The sequence below is a fragment of the Notothenia coriiceps genome, unplaced genomic scaffold (genome assembly GCF_000735185.1).
Source record: "Notothenia coriiceps isolate Sejong01 unplaced genomic scaffold, NC01 NC01_scaffold00022303, whole genome shotgun sequence".
In the NCBI taxonomy this organism is placed as follows: domain Eukaryota; kingdom Metazoa; phylum Chordata; class Actinopteri; order Perciformes; family Nototheniidae; genus Notothenia; species Notothenia coriiceps.
Genome location: NW_011355004.1, coordinates 62,621 through 84,794, shown reverse-complemented (window position 1 = coordinate 84,794; position 22,174 = coordinate 62,621). Strand labels below are relative to the sequence as shown.

Genomic DNA, 22,174 nt, shown 5'->3' with positions numbered 1-22,174 from the left:
AGGTTTAAACATATTTTTAAATAATTATAATAGAAGGAAGAACATATGTCCTAGAATCCTCTTCATGAAATGCTCATGTCCCTTTCTCCTCCCTCTTCCTCCCATCATTCCTCTCACCCTAACCTGTGTTGTGTCTTCATGGCCCTTCAGACAGTGATGGTCCTGGTGATAAGGTCCAAAGGTGTCCATATCTCTCGGTGTCTCTGCTACTACTGCTGCTGCCAGAGCCTATCTTATCTGCATGTGAAGAGTGAGAACCAGCATCAAAGCTACACATACCAGCACCAAACACACACACACAGCCGGGTAGCCCCAACTATAAACATCTCACTCTCATAAAGCTAAAACCAAATGTCATGCAACTTTACATAAATAACTGAACAGCACGTCAAAAAAAGGAACAGCTATTGTCTTGCATGTTTTTGTCCATTCATTTAAAAACACATGTAGGCTTTTATTTAAAATTCTGGCAAGTATTTTGTAGGGCGTAGCAAAGCAGATGAGATTTAGATTTTAAAACGTTGTTTTCCCTATTTACCAAGCAGAAATCCTGTCAGTACAAGAAGATGATAATAAAGAGTTTTGGGAAGAATAATGCATTTACCTGTTTGCCCGTGTGTGTGTTGGAGAGGTAAACGACAGATTCAACTCTAAAATAACAGAAACTGACGAGGCCTAACTAGAATAAGACATCTCCAGGATGTCATTTATCATATTCTTTAGTTTTTCTTGGACTCAAAACACCCATTTACTTTAATGAGAGATTATTCCTAATGGAGAACACATTCAGTTACCCTACAAGTTCAAGCTTCTTCTATTGGCAAAATATAGAGTGAATGGTTCGTTTCCTCAAGTTCCTTTTTGGGCACAAACTCAGAGGGAAATTGTAATTTTGCAGATAAAACTATAAAAAGAAAAAGATTATTCTTTAACAACTCACATTGACAAAAAAAGCACTAAATCCATGTTTTAAACACATAATTGGGCATTAACTTTTGGGCATGCCTCATACTAAACAAACAAGCTAGCACAAAGACATCCACAGCTTCTTCTTCGTTGGTGCTCTTCAGTGCTATCACGACATTCCTGTGATAAAGAGGCTGCAGGACTTTGTCACAGAAAAAGCACTTAAATACTTCTATATGTCCTTAACATTTTGCTTGACATTAAGCAACCGTGTGTGTGTGGATCCCCGGAGGCAGAGCAGGTGATATGTGTGTGTGTGTGTGTGTGTGTGTGTGTGTGTGTGTGTGTGTTGGGTGAGTTGGAAGTCGAGGGAGGAGGAGGAAACATTAAACAGAGGTTCTGTGTCCTGTCATCACACTGTCTAGACAGGACACCTCCTAAACCTAATGAGGTCTTTGTCTGTCTGTATCTCTTTTACTCACACACACATCCCCATACATCTTGGTTTTAGTTCTCCCTTTTCCTGTGAGACATTTTTTATTAATGAGCATTAAAAGGTCAGAAAAGAGTTCACAGAAAATTGCGCACACAGAGATTCTTGAACGCGTGGTTTTTTTTCACACACACACACACACACACACACACACACACACACACACACACACACACACACACACACACACACACACACACACACGTTCTCCAACAGGAATGCTTACACCTGGGACAGATCTGACAAGAAGTGCTGAATCTTCTGCAATAATTACAGTATATCGCTATGGTTACTTGCTCACACGCACACGTTCGTGAACACAAGTCTTATCCCAGTAATCAAGTGTTTTTTTCAAAGGAACAATGGCGAGCTGCTGCAGGTTTTGTGCTTTTGATGCCTTTTTACTCTTTTGTGTTGGATTAGTTTTGTGGTCAAAGACTTCCTAAAGCGCTGCATCGCGCAGAACATAAAGATATCTGTGATTCTCCTTGATGATTTGCTTTGAAAAAAAGAAAAAAAAGTGCAAGATCTCATCTTTAAGTATGTGTATTTATATAGTTCACAAGAAACCAGAGGAACAGACTGAAAAAGAAAATGACAGCTTGGGTCAACCTTTTAGCTAAACAGAAATACCTTTGTGTTTTGCATCAAGAACATTCAAGTTAAAACCAGTGTGTGCTGCACATGGAGCTGTTTTCCCTTTCAAAATGTGTCTCTGATATATTAACAATACATATTTTTATATTATACATTTTTATATTCAGAAGTACATACGTTAGACTAACTTTACCTTTGTGTCTTATTTGCTTTTTCTATGCTTATTGATCCCAGTTGAAACTCACACAGAACCTAAATAGTAGTATGATAAACATTTTAAATACACACAACTTCATCTCACTATATTTGAAATGTAGGAAGAATGCTAAGATAACACGCTATCTGAATAAAACATCGATCAGACACGTAAAACATTTGTGGAGAGCAGTGGAGCAGCAGCGAGTTGTGAGAGATCACCTGAGAGTCACAAGGCCTCGACAAACTGAATCCTAGGAGAATTGTCCTCCTCTTCCTGTTCCCGTCGTGAACCTGGCTGCCCCACTGACAGCTTCTGATTGGATGACAGGAATTCCGTGGTCCATCTCATACTGCATGGCCTACACAGAGCAACACAGATTCAACTCATTGCAAACTAACTTCTATGACCAGTACAATATGTGAGATGTACCATAAAACATCTCCATGCAGCTTAAAAACAAGTAAATGTGTCAGTACAGTATGTCATATAAAGCTAAAAATATTGGTATGCTAATGTTTATTGTGACAGAGAACACGACACCATTGGTAGATGAGAGTGCTCGTATATCCAAAAATTGAAGTCGTTTGAAATGTTGCCAGTTTTTAATGATTTTTAAGTTTCTTTTATTTTGCATATTGACGGGCTAATGTGACATTTTATTTGTGTTTGACGGCTGTATTTGTCTGCCTGTATTGTCTCTGTTGTATCGTTGTTCATGCTGCCCTTCTTGGCCAGGTCATTTTAATCTCAATGAGTCTTTTACCTGGTTAAATAAAGGATATATATATATTCTTATATCACGTGTACCTGAGTGAAAGAGGGCGCGTCGTAGCAGCTGTAGACAGCTGAGGAGCGGTCGGCCCGCAGACACTGCTGAGGGAAGCAGCTGATCTCTTCTGCTAACTGCAGCGCTGCCTGCAAAGCTGTGGTTACAACATGAAGTCAGTCCAACAGTGACACAGATGAACACACACATGGGCATATACAAGGGAATGCATTCATAATATGGGACAATCCACACAGGTGAATGTGTTAATAACCCTTTCTCTCAGCAGCAGCCTTTCTATTCTGCGTGTCCCTGCTCACGAACATGAAGCACAGGACTACATCCCCATCGGTCTTATGGAGAAAAACTGAGCATCATGATGCCACACTTTGATGCCCTATGTGTGTGTGTCTGTGTCTGTCTGTGTGTGTGTGTGTGTGTGTGTGTGTGTGTGTGTGTGTTTTAGTAAGCTGCTACTTCTTAGCTTCCCTCTGATGTTAAACCCGCTAGATCATCATCCTTCAGAGAGGCCAATTAGACCGAGGCTTGAATGTGGGAAGAGGAACTTCCTAAAAGAATTAAGCTAATCTTCTTTTAATGTCTAAGGGGAGTAGGGGGGAGTCAAAGATTTGCACATGGAAAGGCTTTTTTGGGACTTTAAGGATACGTGGGCGTTCATGCTTTAATTTAATACAGGAAATGCTGCATTGAAATGTATGCACAGCTAAATCCTCAGACTGCTGCTGGGATGAGTGAGGAGAGCAGTGCTAATGCTGAGTTATGGCTGCAGAGTTGTTTTTTAAGCCAAATAATGAAAACAGATTCTCTGGAAAATAAGTACGTTATATAGGATTTTGTCTGATCTTCACTACAATAGAGTTTCTTAAAAACTATGTTTCCTGAATAAAAATGTGTCACAGGCCTTTTTCTCGGTGGTGTCGACATGTCTTCAAAGTGAATAACGATTTCTACTTCCCCCAGACAGATGGAGGATTCCAGCCTCCCCAATATCTGCTCTTCACATTGCTTCTTTTATTCAACAAATGTCCTATAATACTAACTACAATGATAATAATACATTTGATTTTATTGAGTTTAAAAAAGGTACTTAAAAAGGAATAAACCGCAAAGGAAACCGCAGTTGCAGCTTATACACCATTTAATTAGATTAATAATAACAATGAACAAAGCAGGGGTGGGGTCCCATATCAAAAGGCTTTAAGGAAGTGGGTTTTGAGTGCAGTTTAAAAAGAGGGGAATGAGGGATTTGACTTGGGAAGCGAAGGTGCGTTAAAGTATATTCGGCAGAAAAGGGAGATTGTAGATTGGTTGGTATCTGTTGGGATCTCAGGGTCAAGGCCAGGTTTTTTGAGTATAGGTGTAACAGAGGCATTTTGACGGGAGGGGGGGCAGAGACAGACAGGGAGGAGATGATTACAGAGAGGATGAGCGGTCAGAGAGCAGGGGGATGAGATGTGAGTCATGTGGAGGGGATGGGGTCCTAGGGGCAAGTGGGAGTCTTCATGCCAGGCAGTGATTTGTTGAGGTCTGAAGGGGAGTTGGGGGAGAATGAGGAGGTTGGGGGGGGCCAGTAGGTTGTAGATATTCTTAATGTTTGCTCGGTAGAATGCCAGAAAGGAGATACATTGATCAACTGTGAAGAAGTGGGAGATCTTGTCCACAGGTTTGAAGAGCTTGTTCATTAATCTGATTGGTTGGGAGGATTTGGGTAAGACCCTGTTCTGTTTGTTGTTATGATAAATAAAAAAATAAAAAGTATATATATAGTCAAAGGTGAAGTCAAAAGAATAAGAATGTGACCAAGCATTCAATACCAATGTTTAAGAACTTCTAAATATTTTCTATACTCGCGATTGACACATATTCACATATTCAGGTGCGACACCACCAAGCCCTATCCATGGGACTGCACACATTACACAGAATCTAGACCAGGTCCAATACCTTGGCCATCAGGAACAACTCTGTTAGCCAATCCGTAGGCGAGAGCCTCCTGCGCTCCGATTGGTCGTCCAGTCAGAATCAAGTCGAGTGCTCGAGACAGTCCAATGAGACGCGGGAGCCGCACTGTGCCTCCATCGATCAGGGGAACTCCTGAAAAGAAAGAGAAGAAGTAAGAAATACATCTTTCTTTCTTGCATTTTTGATATTTATACTAAAAGTCCTCTCCCACCGCAAATCAAACATCAGGTGGTGTACCTGATATTTCATTGGTCAGCTTAATTCTGCCACATCTGATAAATAAGAACCAATCATTCAGAAAGAAATGACAGTCTAAGGATGAAAATAACTGAGTTGCAATCTTTTTTACTTTACAATTCTACACTTTCAATCACATTGGGAGATTGCTGCCAAAGTAAAGAATATTTCCAGAAAGTGGAATTGGAGGTTTTCTATAAATTACATTTAGACCTAAATGTGGATTTCTTAACTGTAAAAGGTGAGAGGAAATGTGAGGCACTGTGCCAGTGTATTTGGCTTAAGTCCCCGTGTGAAAACAGCCATAGAAACACTTGGAAAGACATAATATATCGCTGGCATTAATCTAGGTTACAGCTGTCAGGGGAAAAAAGTTTAGAAACAATTTTACTCCTCAACTGTAACTCTGCTTTCTTTCAGTGAGTGCGTAAACTCCAACTCCTCCTAACTCTCAGTCTCACTGGACACATTTGCATTATTACCGTCCACACTAGAGAGAGAGGGATGGGGGAGAGGGGGAGAAAGGAGAGCAGAGAGAGTCCACCGCGAGGTACAGTAAGCTTCTGGCATCTGTCCTAATTTCTAAAGAGCACCAGCTGGAACTGGCATGCGTTCTACTGTTAGGGGCTCCCAAGTTCCACGCCACGATCCCGACTCCCTAATTCCTCAGAGTCGCTGATTCTATTTGACCGCCCCTTATTGAGAGCACATGTGTCGGACATGTTTTCATAACCCCAAAATCATCAAGCTAGCTTTCTTTTCTTTTTTTCTCCGCCCTCTCTCATTCTGTGGGGAGTCGTGGAAATACTGTGATTCTATTCATACTCTGGGACTTCGACTCTTGCTCCGTGTCGTTTAAATAAATTAAATCGGAATACATGGAATACCAATGTTAATGCAAGTGCGACCTCTCCAGGGGCCTGGTTGGGGCTCAAACCGTCGGCACATAATGGTTCTCCGAAAGACAGAAGATTGTGATTATGTGGGGCAGGACGGTGTTACACTGTCTCCATGAACTAGATTTTACTCATTTTTTCTGTGCTGAGCACCTTGAGACGATTAAATGCCACATAAATGACAAATTCTTTTTTCTGCAATTTAATTTTAAGAATAGCATGGATCCTTGCTGCACAGGTGTGTGTCTGGGTTTGTGTGTGGGGTTCAAGGTCTTTTCAATATTGAATCTGACAACCACTAGAAAAAAAGAAAGAGTGTTTCCAGGGTTTTGATGGAGCTCCGTCTCGCACTCAATTTAACTGCATTAATATCTATAAAAGTTGCCAAATCACAATTTTTTTTTGCCACGTAAGCATTTGCAAAAGCACTTGTAGCTCTGGTTAGAAATCATTGTTCTACTTCTCAAAGACTAATGCAAAGAGCTTCTACGTGTTGGGTCCAACACTATCACCCGTCACAGCAAAAGCCAGAAAGAGGAAGCGGGAGACAGGAGGCTGGATCTAAAACAGTGAGAGGAAGACAGAGCCCGACTCTAAAAGGAAAGATAAAGAGCCAGGTTGACCTCCAGTCTGTTGGCACCATCGCTATCAGCAACCGGAAGGATCTCCCTTCTTATCCGCAGCACTCGTCTCCAGCACCTCCAGCCCTCACCCTCCTCTCCGTCTGATAGTCCCGTCTCTGATGTGTCCTGTTTGCGGGAATTTACAGAGACCTGCGCTTTGTCCCACATGAATGGGAGCTGAGAGGCTGGAAGCTACTCATTGAAGTCGTTTTAACTCAAAAGGCATGTTTGGCTTGAAAGAAGATGGCTGAGGCGGAGCGGTGGCTTCTGATCCCCTATTCCAAGATCCATAGAGGAAAATGTCTGGCGGTGATCCTGACGCTAGATAATCAGTAAGGTTTTTTTGGGGGGATTTGTCATTGTTGTTCTTCAGTAATGCTCGGAACATTTGGAAATGAGCCCTCTGCCTTACTTTAAAGTAGATAAGCCCAATGTCAAGACTAAGGCTTGTTATTAACAAGGTTGAACATGAGTCAGCAAAGCCTATTGTTTAATAACTAGATATCAGAGGTGGCTATCTTCCTGCATCACAGTGCCATCACAGCTTATCTGGCTGGCGTGTTGTAGAGGTCTGGGGGGGGGAGAGGGAACCTTGTGTTTTATCTAGCTGCTACAGAGTTGGATATAATGTGTTGTTCTGTGATAGCAGCTCAGTTCTTTTGAATACTATGAGTCACTACAAATCGTTTCAATTAGAAAATTAGGTATTTTGGTTTCCATTCCTTTTATTTAAAATATTAGTCTATTCTTCAGTCACGTTTAGCAAGAGGCAAAAATGCAAACAAACCCACAGAACCGCAAACGTTCAATATGAAATGTTATAACAGATATAACTACTACCACTTCTGATAGGATAGTTAAATGCACACTGGCTTTCTAAAAAAAACATTACTACCTTTTATTAAAGTTAAGTTACTGTGCTTAAATTGGTATCAAAAAGACATGAGACACAATCTTGTGATAAGAGATTAAACCAGCAGTGACGCACAGACACGATGGGGCATTAAGCGGGGGCCTTCATTTTAATCTAAATGTTATACTTGTGAAGTTCGAATTCCAAGACAAAAATATAAACACGTGGCAAACCACTCAAAATGGCTTCACTTATTTTCTCGTTGGAGTAGGTGTCTCCAGGAGCACATTTTGTCGCGATGACACACATTCTCAGACTCACAAGATGAAAACAATACCTCACTGCTGCGGCTGGGAAAGAGGTTAATCGATGGGTTTTAACTGCAGCAATAAATGCTGAAGATCAGGTCTGTTTGGTCGGATTTTGGTACAAACATAACCATTCTTATTGTAAAATGACAAGCTTTGCTCAGTATTTCAAATCAAAACCTTGAATCTCTAGCAGCTGAACCTTGCTTCTCTGTAGCTGACCTCTTGTAAAATTAGGAAGCCAAAAGCGGAACAGTATCATTTTTACTACGCGATTTTAGTGCCAAGTCTTACGAAAGGAGAGATCACATCTGACATCTACAGCTTCTAATAACCTGAGAACAAGAGTGCGAAACACGGTGCAGTGAGGTGTTCCCGTGTGCTGCTGGCATCCTCACCACATCAAAGTAAAACCACTACAATGACCTCCCATGATGAGGGTAATGCGATTAAGTTTGATGTGGATTAACAATTTCCGGACAATTCCAGAGTAAATGGATAAAAGGGGGGGAAAAAAGCAGACTTTCAAACGGAAGCTTACTTTGAAATCCTCACAAAAAATTAAGGAAAAGAGCTGCACTGGGCTGGGTCAAACACGAGCGCCACACAGTTAACTTGATTTCATGTATTTAGCCCACTGAGTGAACACCAGGGCTGTGCTTTCTCTAGTTTGCAGAGCAGCATCATACGAGACCACCATGGCAGCAAACAGCACCTTCAAACAGGAAAATGGCTGGAGAACAGATCTATCAAATCACAAGACAGAACAAAATGACATCATAGTTGAAACATCCCATATCATGAGCCCAGGCTGTCCCCAAGTAAGTTCAGGTGAGGCACAATGTTTGCACATGATTTGTCTTTAAATTAATATGAAGCTATTTGTAAATATCCACATCAGTGTATCCACTTAAAATGTTATCACTACAAACAACTGCTCTATCCAGTCACTCCTAATGAAAACGTTTGAAAAGGTCGGTTTTGAAGAGAGACGATGTGGTCACTGGACTATGTCATTCAGTTTCAAACTCACGGAGCGGTGTTTGAATTGGCCGATGGTATGTCGGCTTTGGACGGAGGTTTGACTTCGATTCAACATGTGGCTTCTTCTTATTTGGCACTCTACGTCTGTCCCTCGTCCAGGTATGAGACAGGACTTATAACTGTGAAGAAGAAGAAGAGAAATGGAGGACACACTGCTATGACTTATAGGGGTCTTTATTTGGCGGTTGACTTCAAACTGGAAAATCAGAGGGGCGCTATCCTAACAATCCTGGACAACCTCCACGCTCGCCTGATTTAGCCTCACCACCAAAGAAAGATCCTTGAATGAAGTATTAGTGAACTATTTTAAGTTTCCTTTTCCGATGCCAACAATTTTTTTTGCTTTGTAATGTTCCTCTGGGTTCAGGAACCAGAATAACATCAGGGAATTAGGTAAGCACGGTGGTTTTTCATTCAGGTCTCTCAAAATCCAACGAGCACTAGACACTAATACCAGACTCCCGTGACGCAACCATCTCCTCCTTCTCATTTCCTCCTCGGCGAGGCAGAGGGGCCCCAGACAGGAAGCCGCAGGTTCGGCAGCCAATCACGTGCCAGAAAGCTGTCAGATCCTTCTGGTTGCTATTGGCCCACATCAGAGCGGTGCAGAGAGCCTCTGGGTTTTTTGACTCCAAAGCCACCAGGGATTCCCTCCGGCTGCTGCCATCTGTGCCCGACCCCAAAACGGTTACAGAATTCAACCATTAAAAGGAAACAATCTGTAAGAAACACGGGATCTTTAAATAAACTGTGCTACCCACGGAGCAGTGCTACTTTTGATGTAAATGGGGAGGGAAGTTCGGTTTTTCTATTGATTAATGTTTGGAAAATGCACTTTATTTCCAGTGTTAATATGTTTTTTCCAGACTTACTTTAGGTCTTATGTATATTGTCTCATTGTGGAATGCAGCCTTCATTAAATCTGGTAAGTAAGTATTGGGACTTCACTAACTACAGCTTCAGGAAGGTGATGGTTGTGTATCATACAGCTAGGTAGTGTATGTGTATACAAATGCTGAAAGCCAGCAGTCTAAGTTATACTCACTCTGCTCAATGCACATCTGAAAAACCACAGCGGTTTCAACTAAGCTGGGGGAAACGAGTCAAATGTGTTGACAAACAAGCCAAAAGATATGTGGCAATCAACAGGGAGAGAATTAATGACTGGGAGGAAATGTGTCAAAACCACAGTAACGCTAATTTCTGCCTCCCAAACATAGTTTTGAGCTGATGGAAGAAGTGCAGGCTCCCTAATGGGACATGCAGAGTTTAGACTGAGGTCCTTAAATCTGTTAAAATAAGTTTGTCACTACACAGCTTCTCCAGTGTCAACTAATCTGAACTGTTATCTGCAATCCTGGTGTATTCCTGCTTCTCTTTTGGTTTCTGGCAAAGAGCTAAGATGCCCTAAACATAAACAGCAGGTAACAAAGAATGTACATGGGGAAGCATTGTAATAAATAAAGCTAGTTATATTTTGAATCTTTTTTACAAGTGCTGTTATAATACCAGCTTCTCAGGACTGCCACCAAAAGTATTTATTCATAATTTTTATAAATATAAACATATTTGTCTTAGATATAGTCAAACAGCTCCTACACTGAGGAGCGACTCTGCAGAGAGAATGGAGCGTGGCCTGGCTCTGAAGCCATGCCACCAGAGAGAGAGACAGAGAGACAGAGAGACAGACAGACAGAGAGACAGACAGACAGAAAGACAGACACAGACAGACAGACAGAGACAGACACAGACAGACAGACAGAGAGAGAGAGAGACAGACAGACAGACAGACAGACAGAAAGACAGACACAGACACAGACAGACAGACACACTGCTAGGATGCTCTCCTGTAAATTACAGGCCTGAGAAGATAAGCCCTGCATGTTTACACTCTAAATCTAGAACAGCCAGTAAATTATAGTACAACAGTTTTATTTATAAACACCATGGTTGTATTTCAAACCCTCCAGAACCATGGCTAAAGCGATGAGCAACAGTCCAACACGAGCTACTTTTACAAAGTGAAGTCAGCCACGACGTCCTGGGATCAGGATTAGCTTGAAGTGTTTACAGCAGAAGATGCAAAGTACTACTTGTTCTTTTGAAACTATAGCCGAGTCAGCGGGCAGGCCATGCCAGTAAGCTGCGAGGAAAGGAAAATGTTGTTTATGAGGAAATTGTGACACATAAATAATATGCGAGCCCTGTTCAGCCCCGCAGTGGAAACCTGGCAGTGGGTCGCTTCCTCTCCTACTTATCAAGACTGCCCAGCAGACTGGGGCCGCGATGCCAAAAGGTCACGGTCACCGGTGTTATCGCACTACGACGCCGCGCTCGGACACAAACAAGAAGGCTAGGCTGATAACAGAGGACGGGGTAACGATGTTAGAAAATAGAAACAGCGTCAACTTCCTGGCATTAGGAGACAGATGATGCATGCAAAGAAAAACACAACCATATTTTCATGGACAGATATAATTATATGAGCAGATACACAAAGGCTTAAGGAGCAGCAAAACAGAGAATGGGGGGGGGGCACTATGCCCGTTACTGCAGTGATTGTAGTAATAGTGGAAGAAGCAACAATGTATACTGTAAGAGTATATGAGTTTATTCAGTCAGTCACATTGTGATAAGGCTTGATATATGTTCTAGGTGTATTTAATAATGTGGAATTATCATTTCCCCAATTAAAATAAACCAATACATTAAATCAGGGGTGTCAAACTCAAGGCCCGGGGGCCAAATCCGGACCGCGACTTCATTTTCTGTGGCCCCACAAGAGCTTGCAAAGAATATAATATGTTTATTATACGGTTACATGCCACTTTACAGAAGCAGATTGCCCATAAACTACATGTCCCACAATGCATCTCAAATCCGACTTTTTCTCAGAATTTGATTTTTTTTCTCCAACATACAGTATGCATTTTTTCTCAGAATTTTGCTTTTTTGTCCAAATATGCCTTTTTTCTTAGAATTAGCCTTTTTCTCATAGATATATTTTTCAAAATGGCACTTCTTTTTTTGTTTTTCCAGAATGTGGCTTTTCTTTTAAAATCATATTGTGACATTCTTACTGAAGAGACTTGTAATTATTTGCCCTAGACTTCTGCTTTCAGACGTAGTTAATTATGAAGTTATTACCCTTGCCGATAATAATCCAATGCAGAGGCAATAATGTAATATAACACATTATTATATTCAATATTGATATATGTCTTTTTATATAGTCTTAAAGTTACAACCGGCCCTTTGAGTGCAACCATAATGCTGGTGTGGTCGGTGATGAAATTGAGTTTGACACCCGTGCATTAAATGAAAGAGGTACTGAGTAGACAAGTAGAGAGATGTATTTAAGTAGTTGTGGATGTATAGCAATTATCATTTTCCTGACAAGTTTCGTTTTTTTTAAAAGAGAAAAATATCCAACAAAAATTGAGAAATGTTAAGAAGTAAAATTTGCTAAAAGATCAAATCTGAGACAGTAGTAGTGAAATGGTCCTACTAGTACAGGAGCCTGCAGCAATAGACATGTATTTATAAAACTGACTGAAGCAGGCTGGTGACCTGAGGGACTTCATGCTGGACAGCAACATAAACCTGGGCAGAGAAAGTGAAAAAGGAGTGCTTGCACACCCTTCATTATCACCAGTGAGTTGCCCTTAAGCGAGTCCCTAAACCCCTCAGCAGATCGGGTGTAGCTTCTCAGGGCCAAACAGATCACACTGTGGTTGTATTGATCAGCTTTTGGGTTTGTATGTGTGTAACTGTGTCTATGCCAGAAGGCCTTCTTAAAAAGATGCTGCTGCGTTCAGTGAAAATGACCATGAATAAAAAAGTTATGAACAAAAAAGTAGTACTATTTTCCAACCACCACAACTGTTAGTTAGCAGCAGTAAGGGTCCGCAGCAGGGTGAGGTGGCAGACTCACCAAACCTGCGACAGAACACCCCCATGACGGCGCTCTCCTCCACCAGCCTCAGGTCTGCCAGCAGAGCCAGCTCCAGGCCTCCAGCCACCGCGAAGCCACTGACGGCTGCTATCAGCGGCTTCGACAGCTGCAGGCGGGACGGGCCCTGGAGGGAAATAACAGATTAGTCCATCAAAGCACACACTGCAGAGGAGGAATACACCTTGTTAACACTGCTTCCTGTAGGAAATATACACTGTAAGGTATATTTGAACCATCTATGAAAGCATGTTTTCTTTTATTTGATGCTTTTGGACCTCTCGGATTTCCATGGTTTATATAGGACTAACAAATGATCTGAGTTCTGGCTGTTGCTGAACAAATGAAGCCCTGTGTACTCTGTGAGCGATCCAGCGCTATCATTTTCTGCTCAGGAGGTCCTCTCCATCCCAAAGACTTTACTTGTAGCTTGCAGGAAATATATTACACCATAATCCGTATTTGTTGTCAAATGATTGCAGTGTGCTGGAGATGAGGACTTTCTGCACACACACAGCTGTAGATATGGAGGCATTTCCCAAACCACCATTTTCACCACTGCCTGTCTTCACAAACTCTTAAAAAGGTATTCACGATCATTAGGCATCACATTTTCTGGTTTTATATTTTAATGGTAAAACACGAGCCCTCCTGTAAGAGTGTAAGGAAATATAGATGACACACACACACACACACACACACACACACACACACACACACACACACACACACACACACACACACACACACACACACACACACACACACACACACTTGGTGACATCTTGCTCCAATTTGAGGGAGGCTGTGTGNGTATTTAGTTTAGACGGTAGCTGCCGGTAGAATCTCCCGCATGAGCTCAGCCCCCTCCTTTTTTTTTATCAATTTCTTTTTTTAAAGCTTTATCCCCCAAATCAGCACTTTTGAAACAGGAAGTGAAATAGAGGGATATGAGGCATGTCTAGAATGGGTGATCTGTTTGGTATTTTGAGTAAAACACTTCATAGACATGTTTTTTATATATTTGTATATATCTGAGACCTAGGCTATTGCCTAAAAATAGCATGATCTCTCCCCGGGTCTTATGTGCACTGTTCCCTTTTTGTTGTGTGACTTGCAGAGTAAATTCCTCTAATCCCATCGCCTCCCCTTCCTACTCTTCCATACTCAGTAAAGCCATTGTTTAATAGTCCCCTAGCAAGGAGCATGCCCCGTGATAACACTCCCTTTGTTGGGAGGTAATTGGATTGAACCGCATGAGGGTGAGGAGTAAAGTACTGGTGGAGGCGATGGAGCAGTTTTCTCTGTTCTAAAGTAGTTTTCTGAGGCAGGAGTAAGTGAAGTGTGAGACCCACAGATTACACTTTTCAGCTCTGTGACAGCTCTTTAAAACTATATGTGGTGCTATTTCTGCTTTCTGGTCACACAATCTGCCCTAACTGCACTGTGCTGTGTATTGTTATAAGAGACAGAGAGTGAATAATGTCTCATTCTCTCCCACAGCCATGTTCGACAGGGAAAATAAAGGCGGGGTTAGCTTCAACGAGTTTGCCGGCGTGTGGAAGTACATCACAGACTGGCAGAACATCTTCCGGAACTACGACAGGGACAACTCGGGCTTCATCGATAAGAACGAGCTCAAGCAGGCGCTCTCTGGATTTGGTGAGACACAAAGTATGCTGGGATATTTACTTGGGGGTGAATGTGGTGAAGGGCTCTGAAGCTGTCTCTAGGAGTGTCTTTCCTCGGGGTCAAAAGGTCAGATTCTGTCTTTTTATTAGCTCTGTGTAAGCTTGAGTGAACCAGCATGCCGTTGGAAACGTTTATTAAAGAAACAGTGTGGAATTTCTCTCATGTAGTTTTACGACACAGACGTGCAGTTGCAGCTTGCTATTTACAATGCAGAACAAACTGTTGGGGACAAATCCAAATGTGTGATTGAGCGCAAAAACAATCATGTTTAAGACAACTTATTCAAGAGAAATGTGTCATTTATTTTTCATTTCCCATGATCTGTGTTTGTCTTTGTGTTGTCCAGGCTTTTGTTTGTCTTCAGTAAATACAAGTCAGCCAAAGTCAATACGCTGCTGAATATACATTTCACTTACAGCGAGGGTAACTGCTCAGTAATAAGAATGTATCATATTAATGGTGGCAATTACAGAGGGGCCTCGGGTGTTTGGAGCAGGAGCTTGGGACTGTTTGGGTGTTTAAAATGCAGACTTAAATGAGTTCCAATCTCTATGCAGTTCATTGTTAATGTCTTGTTTTCTTGTGTGCAGGTTATCGTCTATCAGAACAGTTCTACTGCACGCTGATAGAGAAGTTCGACCGCCAGAGGAAGGGACAGGTTGCCTTCGATGACTTCATCCAGTGCTGCATCGTACTACAGGTAACACGTGACATGAGTTATTCATGTATTTTCTCCACACATATGCATAAGTATAGGCTGTCTGTCGGTGTACTACCTGCAACACAATGAGGCATTTCTGCAATTCAAAGGGATCAAAAGGGAGTTTTAATTATGCATACTTAAGAAACGCATTACAGTCCTCCCTTTTTAGATTATAAATCTCCCGTTGAAGTTCCTCTTGATCCTTTATGTTCCGTTTCAGTGATTTCACACAAATAGAGTGGTAATGGAAGCTGCCATAACTATAACCTTTCATTAAGACAGACGTTTCCCTTTCACCAGGATATAAAGTATCACCCGAGGTTTCATAAAAGCTCTAGAGATGTCAACCATTTACTTTTTCGGCTCTCGACTCAGACCTAGATTTCAAAGGATATCCTTGAGTTAAAATATCTGCCTCTCCAGAAGTAAAAAGTAAAACCCTATAACACTTCATATTTAGTCACACAGTATTGAATCTATTAACTATAGTAGGACATTAATTAAATGTGATAATGATACTGTTGTCAAATATTGATTTTAACATGTAATATGATACTAATATGAGACTTTGGGGAGGAATCGAGATACAAACGATAATTTAAACTCACTATTTCCCCCCTTCTTTCCGCAGAGGTTGACCGACGTGTTCAGGCGGTATGATACGGACCAGGATGGCTGGATCCAGGTTTCATATGAACAGTATCTTTCCATGGTCTTCAACATTGTATAACGCACAGGGATCGCCACAAAAGAGCACAACTGGACACAACTGTGCCAAAGCTACCCGGCAACTCCCAGATCTTTGTCTACGGTGGAAACTACAAGATTTTTTTAAACAAAATTTGAAGCCCTACTTACAGGTTAATTTCATACAAAACTTTATGAAATGAATACAGAAAAACTTAAAGCAGCCTTCAGTTCTTTTATGGTTGCAATACTCCCAGTATTTGGAGGTATGTCTACAATTCTTCATTTATTAAAAAAATCTTGTAGTGTTTTATTTGATGACGTATCGGATCCGCGTTGGTGTTGGGGAACATTATGGACACATCCTGTCTTTCTGTCTGTCAATCTGTCTGTAATTGTCGGAATACTTTTTATCGTCTTAACTTTAATTGATTAAATTAAAAAAAAAAATCTGTTGGCAGGAAAATAATGCATTGTAAATATGATTTAAGATGCATTGCATGCTTTTCAGGGAAATGTATCCCCACGTTGAAGCATGCTTTCCCTTTCTCTTGTCTTTTCCTCAGCCCTATTTTGCTCCAAGCCATGTTTACAAAAACAGTGAAAGCAGTTGACGTTCTGCCTCGAGATTCACTGACATGCCAGCTTACATGCCATATTTGTACAAACTTATTTTTAACTGCAAAATCTTCAACTGTTAGGGCATATCATTTTTGGTAGAGGGTAAGCATAATGCCTTTACTTTAGCTTACTTTGTTTGTGCATGATGCCTTAAAATGTGTAAAAATAACACAAAAGATCAATCTTTTATTAAAAAAATGAAAGAAAAGTGATTATGAGTTTGTATTCATCATTTATATGACCACAGATCTACGTAGCATTGCAGAGGTAACTGCAAAGTGGCTCAATGTCGCCATCTGCTGGACGTTTGGAGTGTGTACCACCGCAATGCACCAACACGGAACCTTTGTTTCCTTTTTGTTGTGGGGAATAAAACACTGTTACACCCGTATATTAAAGTTGTGTTGAAAGTTAGCATACTGCGTTGGAATAAAAAGTAATGCTAATAATTGTTGTCAGCCAATGCGTTTAACGTGTTTAAGTATTAAGCTAGAGCTTCTAGTGTTTCATGAGTGAGTTAGCAAATGGCGCTAAAACACTTTTCGACATCAATGTTAACGGCTTCTTTTCGCAGTAAAACATTTGGACAGGCGATAAAAGCGATGTTGTGTCCAGTTAAGTCCTACAGCAGTGCAACAGGAGGTGAACACTCAGAAACAGGTATGTGTGGAAACATGCAGTTACTCAACAGTGTCAATGGGAGGCACCAGAGCCTGCAATAATATCAGTATATATATTGGCACCTGATTGGCACACTTCATTTCAACTATAGGTCTTTAAAGCAATGTTTTATCTAAAACTACACAATTTAGAGCTTACTTATGGCACATAATGTCCACACTTGTATAATAATAATAATAATAATAACTTCAATTCATATAGCGCCTTTCATAACCTCAAGGTCGCTTTACAAAGAAACATACAAGGACAAGACATAAAAAAACAGGGGGCAGAAATGGAAGTGTAAGTGGGGGGGGGGTGAGTTATTGTTGGAAGGCGATGTTGAACAGATGAGTTTTAAGGGTTGATTTGAAGATGTTGAGAGAAGAGGCGTTGTATAATTAAACAGAGAGGCTTACTTTTCCACTCCCCTGAACTCAACCTTAAAATGACGTCTAAGATACTGAGGAACAAGCTCAGGTGTAATTAATTTACTTAATGAGGTCGTTAGTCCCACCTGTGGGTTTTCTGCCATTTTAAAACAATGGTTGCTTTCCTAACAAAGGTTGGTGTTAATGTTGTATATTATATGATACATTTAATGTTTATATTTAATGTATTATTAGTGTTTTAATATATATATATATTATGTATCTACATTATTTATTATTATAATTGTTAGTTTTTTGTCTTTGGAGGAAGTTAAATATTGTGACATGTTGAATTGTTGAATGTAGTATATTCAAACCCCCACTCATCAAGAACAATTGTTCAATAAATCAATATAAGGAAAGCAGTTTATTGATTTTTTTTTTTTGAAAAGGCAAAACCAAATAATTGTCTCTTTTGCTTCTAAAATGAATGCCTTAACTACATTTTCAAAATAGTTGAGAACACGTTTTAAATTCACGAAATAGTTTGGTGCTAATTTTGCTAATAAGTGACAATTATTTGACTAACATGTTATCTGCTCTCCCCTCCAATGCATGTTGCTTAAACTTGGTGCTAAAGTATAACTGTAATGTTAAAAAAGCAAAACGACCCTATACACAGGTAGTAAACACGGTTCCACTGCTTTGCACACAATCCACTGTGTGATAATTAGTTTGAGGTGTAGCAGAGTAGAAAGGCCTGCCTGAGACAAATTGCCTTTTCCCACTCCATCAATTCACTGGCTTTTGTTTAGCGGTCCATTCTTCTAGAATAGCAGTGTGAGCGAGGTTAATGCGTTTTGTAGCTTTGTTCCTTTGGTTGACAGTTGGATTCCCTCGGAGGAGCCTAAACAATGTCAGGTCAAATGCCTGCTGCAACCTCAAGCCACAGCCACTGGCAAACTCACACACACTTACAGAATAAACACACACTGAGACAGAGCGAGAGCCAAGGTCTTTACATCAATCCAAACCATCTCTTCTCATTGTTTCACTGCCTGTCAGAGATATCTGTCCACATAAACCAATTTACATTCCATCTGCATGCCTCCTACAGTGGACGTTAAACCTTTTATGTCTCTGGGTCTGAGTGTTGTGGTCCAGGTTGGTCTGCGTCTCTGCATTCTTTGTCATCAGTTGCGGGACAGACCGTGGTCACAGAGCGCAGAGGGGCTGTGGTTTCCGTGGCAATAAACCGTCCCGAGGTGCGTAATGCGGTGAACCAGGAGACGGCGAGGCGTCTGCTGGAGGAGCTGGAGGCCTTCGACCGGGACCCAGACTTAAACGTGGCTGTCCTGCATGGGAAAGGTAAGGTATTGAAAGAAAGGATGGATGAAACAGAGGTACTTGACTTCACAGATAACTTACAGACATGCTACAGAGGGGTTCATCTCATTTTCTTCTAGGATTTCTTATCCCTTCCTGTATTCATTTGAACCTAATTCTGTAAGATTTCAGATCCACAAATGGTCAGAGGTTCTCGGTATATCATGACACTTGAGAGCCTTACACCTGCAAGTAATAGTTTTTTGTAAAATATGCTTATTTCCTTAAATGCAAAGCGATTGACGAGATGATCGAACACCTTGTTAAGTCTACATTTCAAACTACTGCCAGCAACGAGTTAGCTTAGCTTAGCTTAGCTTAGCAGAAAGACTGGAATCATTATAAAACAACAGCTTCTGGCCAGCTAGCAGAACGTCTAAACCTCACTGCTTCTTATATCTTGTTTGTTCTAAAAACAAGTTGTGGTTTAATGGAGTATTACATGCCGGACAGTATTTCTTTGCCAGGAGCAGTCACTTCCTGGAGTCTCCGCTGATTGTTTGGCTGCATTGCAGTGATGACAATCCTCATACTCTAGCCTCACATTGACCGTGTGGCATTGATCTAATCACATAACTCTGGGCAAGGAAAGTGAAAAAGCATATTTTCTAAAACTATGTCTAAAGAGAAAATCAGGGAACGGAAGTTATTGTATTTTATGTTAGAGAATTTGTTTTTGTGAAAATGTATTTCACCTAACTTCCTGGTTTTAGAAGTGAAGGAAACCAGACTTTTAACCCCTTTTTTAGAATATTCTTTTTGTCAAGTCAAACTTTATTATCCAACCAGCGGAAATGTTATTGCAGCCCGGTACACTAGCACATCCATGGGCCAAAAATACTTTCAAACCAGAGGGGGAGAACATTGTGGCTCATGTTCTGACGCAGTTATGGAAAGTCACAGGATTGTCACTGAAGCTTCTCAGCTCTTCATCTCTTCCTCTCCTCTGCCTTCAAACCTTCCCTGCGTCACATTCTTCCTCTGCGTCTTTTTTTCCAGCCTTTGCTCCTTGAAGTCCTTAGATCTACCCGAAGTGCCGAAGTGACCGAACCGAGTGCACACACACAAAAAACACACACACACCTGCGAGGTGGCCTGCACTGTGTCAGCCGCCCAGAGCCAGAATCATGCCAGGGCTCCTAATACCTCTCAAAATAATCATCACACACACTGAATGACCTCCTTCCCCCAGTGGAAATAATGTCTTCAACCTGGATCAACCTGCTGTATGAAGTGCACCGTGGCCTACAGAGACAAGTATATACTTTGTTAGGTACTCCAGAGGTTGGAGCCTCTCCAGATGACGGCTGCAGGGTGCCACTAGTCTCAGCTGTGAACAGAAAACAGTGTGGGGGTTGGAGAGTAATTAGCTCGTGTTAAATGGGTTAGCAATGAGCTGCACAGTAGGTCGCTCCAGCTAAAAGGGCTCTTCTGTGATTCCCACTATGTCTGTAATGTGCTTTTAATCGTCTCCCCACACATTCCTGTCAGCAGGTTGTCCTGTGTTGCAGCCCCACTATAACCAGGAGACTGACCTTCAGAGGTGATTAGCCGTCTGTCTGTGCTATAAGATGACAAGCAGAGAGGTTCTATTTTGGCTATACCCTCTGAAAACATAAGGGATCCATTTTGTTCAAATTAGCGCCAACACAATCACACTCTCGCCTCTCGTTTTTCAGTGTCGATATGTTTTTTTTAACCCGTGAAATTAAGAGTAATTGCTTTCTGCAGGTTTTTCTGAATATGCTGGCACATATTTGGAGTGTTTTGGGATTCGGATTTCAGTGGGCGTTAGTGGTCAGGTACGATCAGAAGTCTGGCTGCGTCACTACGGCACATGTTCATCTGAAGTGAGAGGAAGCCCTCATAAAACACATTGAATCTAACATCTTTCAGAGGTCAAAGAAATGAAAAACGGCAACATGCATGTAGTTGTATTAGACGTCCATTTGAGAAATACAATCAAATCTCTTAGTATTAGAGAACAGGACATTTGAAAACATTTGAAAATTGAAATGAAAACATTTATATATTTAATATTTGCTTACTATTATCTAAATAACCACTTCAATGCAGGCTTTTTATTTTTAACAGGTGTTTTTAACAATGATCCGTTCTATTCAACATTTAGAGCCTGAAGCTGAAGCGGCTTAAAATAATTTAAATTAACTACTTTTATTTGGAAATGTGTGTGTCATGCTTTTTAAAAATATATTTTGGATAAAACAATCTTGAACCCGTATAACAACAGCCTCGTTTCACAATCATTGCCCATATATCTCAGTTTGGCCCCTCAGTTCATTCACAAACCTCCTTCATAGTGTAAATGATGCTTTAAGATCTTCCCAGAATGCACCAGCTCTTCACAGCTCTCTTTTTTTTCTCGATCAAGGTTTATGGAGCTTTGTCACATCTCTGCTCCCATAAACAGCATGACGCACAGTTTCTCTATAATTGCCCTGTGTTGACCCACAGCTGTAATCAAAGCTCCCAGTCGATGGGTGTCGCTGGCATATGCGTTCGTTATAATCATTTTCATTACTGCAACATTACGGAGAGAGGAGGATTGTATGAGTCCCTGCCTGAGACTGTGACATAGTGTTTGTAGGCCTCATGGGTAATGTTGTATTACCACATGAATCCAACGGAAGGGGCTGTGGTCGGAGTATGTTAGTCTTCCATTAATGAGGATATTGTGTATGTGCACATGTGTTGGAGCACATGCGTGATTTGTGACTGCATTGGCCTCTTTAGGGAAGAGAAGCTTTTGTTTGCCAGCCTGCCAAACGCGAGCAGCTCTCCAAATTGCAGCCCGCGGACTTCAGCTCAACCTTTTTTTCATCCTCATCATTTTCCCTTCCTCTCTGACTTTCCATCTGCCATACTTTGTAATTTTGTGGTCTCCTCCAGGAGGGAATTTCTGCGCTGGTTATGATCTGAAAGAGCTGGCCAATCACACAGCCTCCCTCAAATTGGAGCAAGATGTCACCAAGGGTCCCGGTCCGATGGTGAGCTGTGTGTGTGTGTGTGTGTGTGTGTGTGTGTGTGTGTGTGTGTGTGTGTGTGTGTGTGTGTGTGTGTGTGTGTGTGTGTGTGTACGTACGTACTACGTGTAGTATACTATATAGTAGTACGTAGTACGTACGTANTGTGTGTGTACCATGCTCAGTGTCTCGGCGTGCGGGTTTAAGATCTGT

General features: G+C 41.3%; 3 protein-coding genes across 4 annotated transcripts; 2 read left to right on the top strand and 1 right to left on the bottom strand.

The window, feature by feature from the left end:
* Positions 1-1,939: 1,939 nt before the first annotated feature.
* Positions 1,940-13,669, bottom strand: LOC104953925 (probable enoyl-CoA hydratase, mitochondrial; the record flags this gene model as incomplete). The annotated part of the gene is made up of 5 exons (XM_010780971.1): positions 1,940-2,553; positions 3,003-3,118; positions 4,927-5,076; positions 12,840-12,993; positions 13,629-13,669. Coding segments are annotated over 5 exons (569 nt in total), but the record flags the coding sequence as incomplete, so codon positions are not given.
* Positions 13,670-14,355: 686 nt separating this feature from the next.
* On the top strand, positions 14,356-16,772 carry pdcd6 (programmed cell death 6). Of its 2 annotated transcripts, none has more exons than XM_010780962.1 (3): positions 14,356-14,519; positions 15,140-15,249; positions 15,884-16,772. In XM_010780962.1, exons 1-3 carry the CDS (start codon positions 14,363-14,365, stop codon positions 15,980-15,982), a joined length of 366 nt encoding a protein of 121 aa, XP_010779264.1. In that variant the 5' UTR covers positions 14,356-14,362; the 3' UTR covers positions 15,983-16,772. The 2 variants fall into 2 exon arrangements, with proteins under 2 accessions (XP_010779264.1, XP_010779263.1); XM_010780961.1 differs by having other exon boundaries at positions 14,356-14,531.
* Positions 16,773-16,934: 162 nt separating this feature from the next.
* Positions 16,935-22,167, top strand: LOC104953923 (3-hydroxyisobutyryl-CoA hydrolase, mitochondrial-like). The gene is made up of 4 exons (XM_010780970.1): positions 16,935-17,220; positions 18,789-18,959; positions 21,888-21,985; positions 22,147-22,167. Exons 1-4 carry the CDS (start codon positions 17,085-17,087, stop codon positions 22,165-22,167), a joined length of 426 nt encoding a protein of 141 aa, XP_010779272.1. The 5' UTR covers positions 16,935-17,084.
* Positions 22,168-22,174: the final 7 nt, after the last annotated feature.

Bases quoted from the DNA above. Each gene is read 5' to 3' on its own strand.
- LOC104953923 (XM_010780970.1), top strand. From the start codon at position 17,085: ATGGCGCTAAAACACTTTTCGACATCAATGTTAACGGCTTCTTTTCGC. The intron at 17,221-18,788 runs GTATGTGTGGAA...CTTTGTCATCAG, and splicing joins AGGTGAACACTCAGAAACAG to TTGCGGGACAGACCGTGGTC. The intron at 18,960-21,887 runs GTAAGGTATTGA...GGTCTCCTCCAG, and splicing joins GGCTGTCCTGCATGGGAAAG to GAGGGAATTTCTGCGCTGGT.
- pdcd6 (XM_010780961.1), top strand. From the start codon at position 14,363: ATGTTCGACAGGGAAAATAAAGGCGGGGTTAGCTTCAACGAGTTTGCC. The intron at 14,532-15,139 runs GTATGCTGGGAT...TCTTGTGTGCAG, and splicing joins TGGATTTGGTGAGACACAAA to GTTATCGTCTATCAGAACAG. The intron at 15,250-15,883 runs GTAACACGTGAC...TTCTTTCCGCAG, and splicing joins AGTGCTGCATCGTACTACAG to AGGTTGACCGACGTGTTCAG.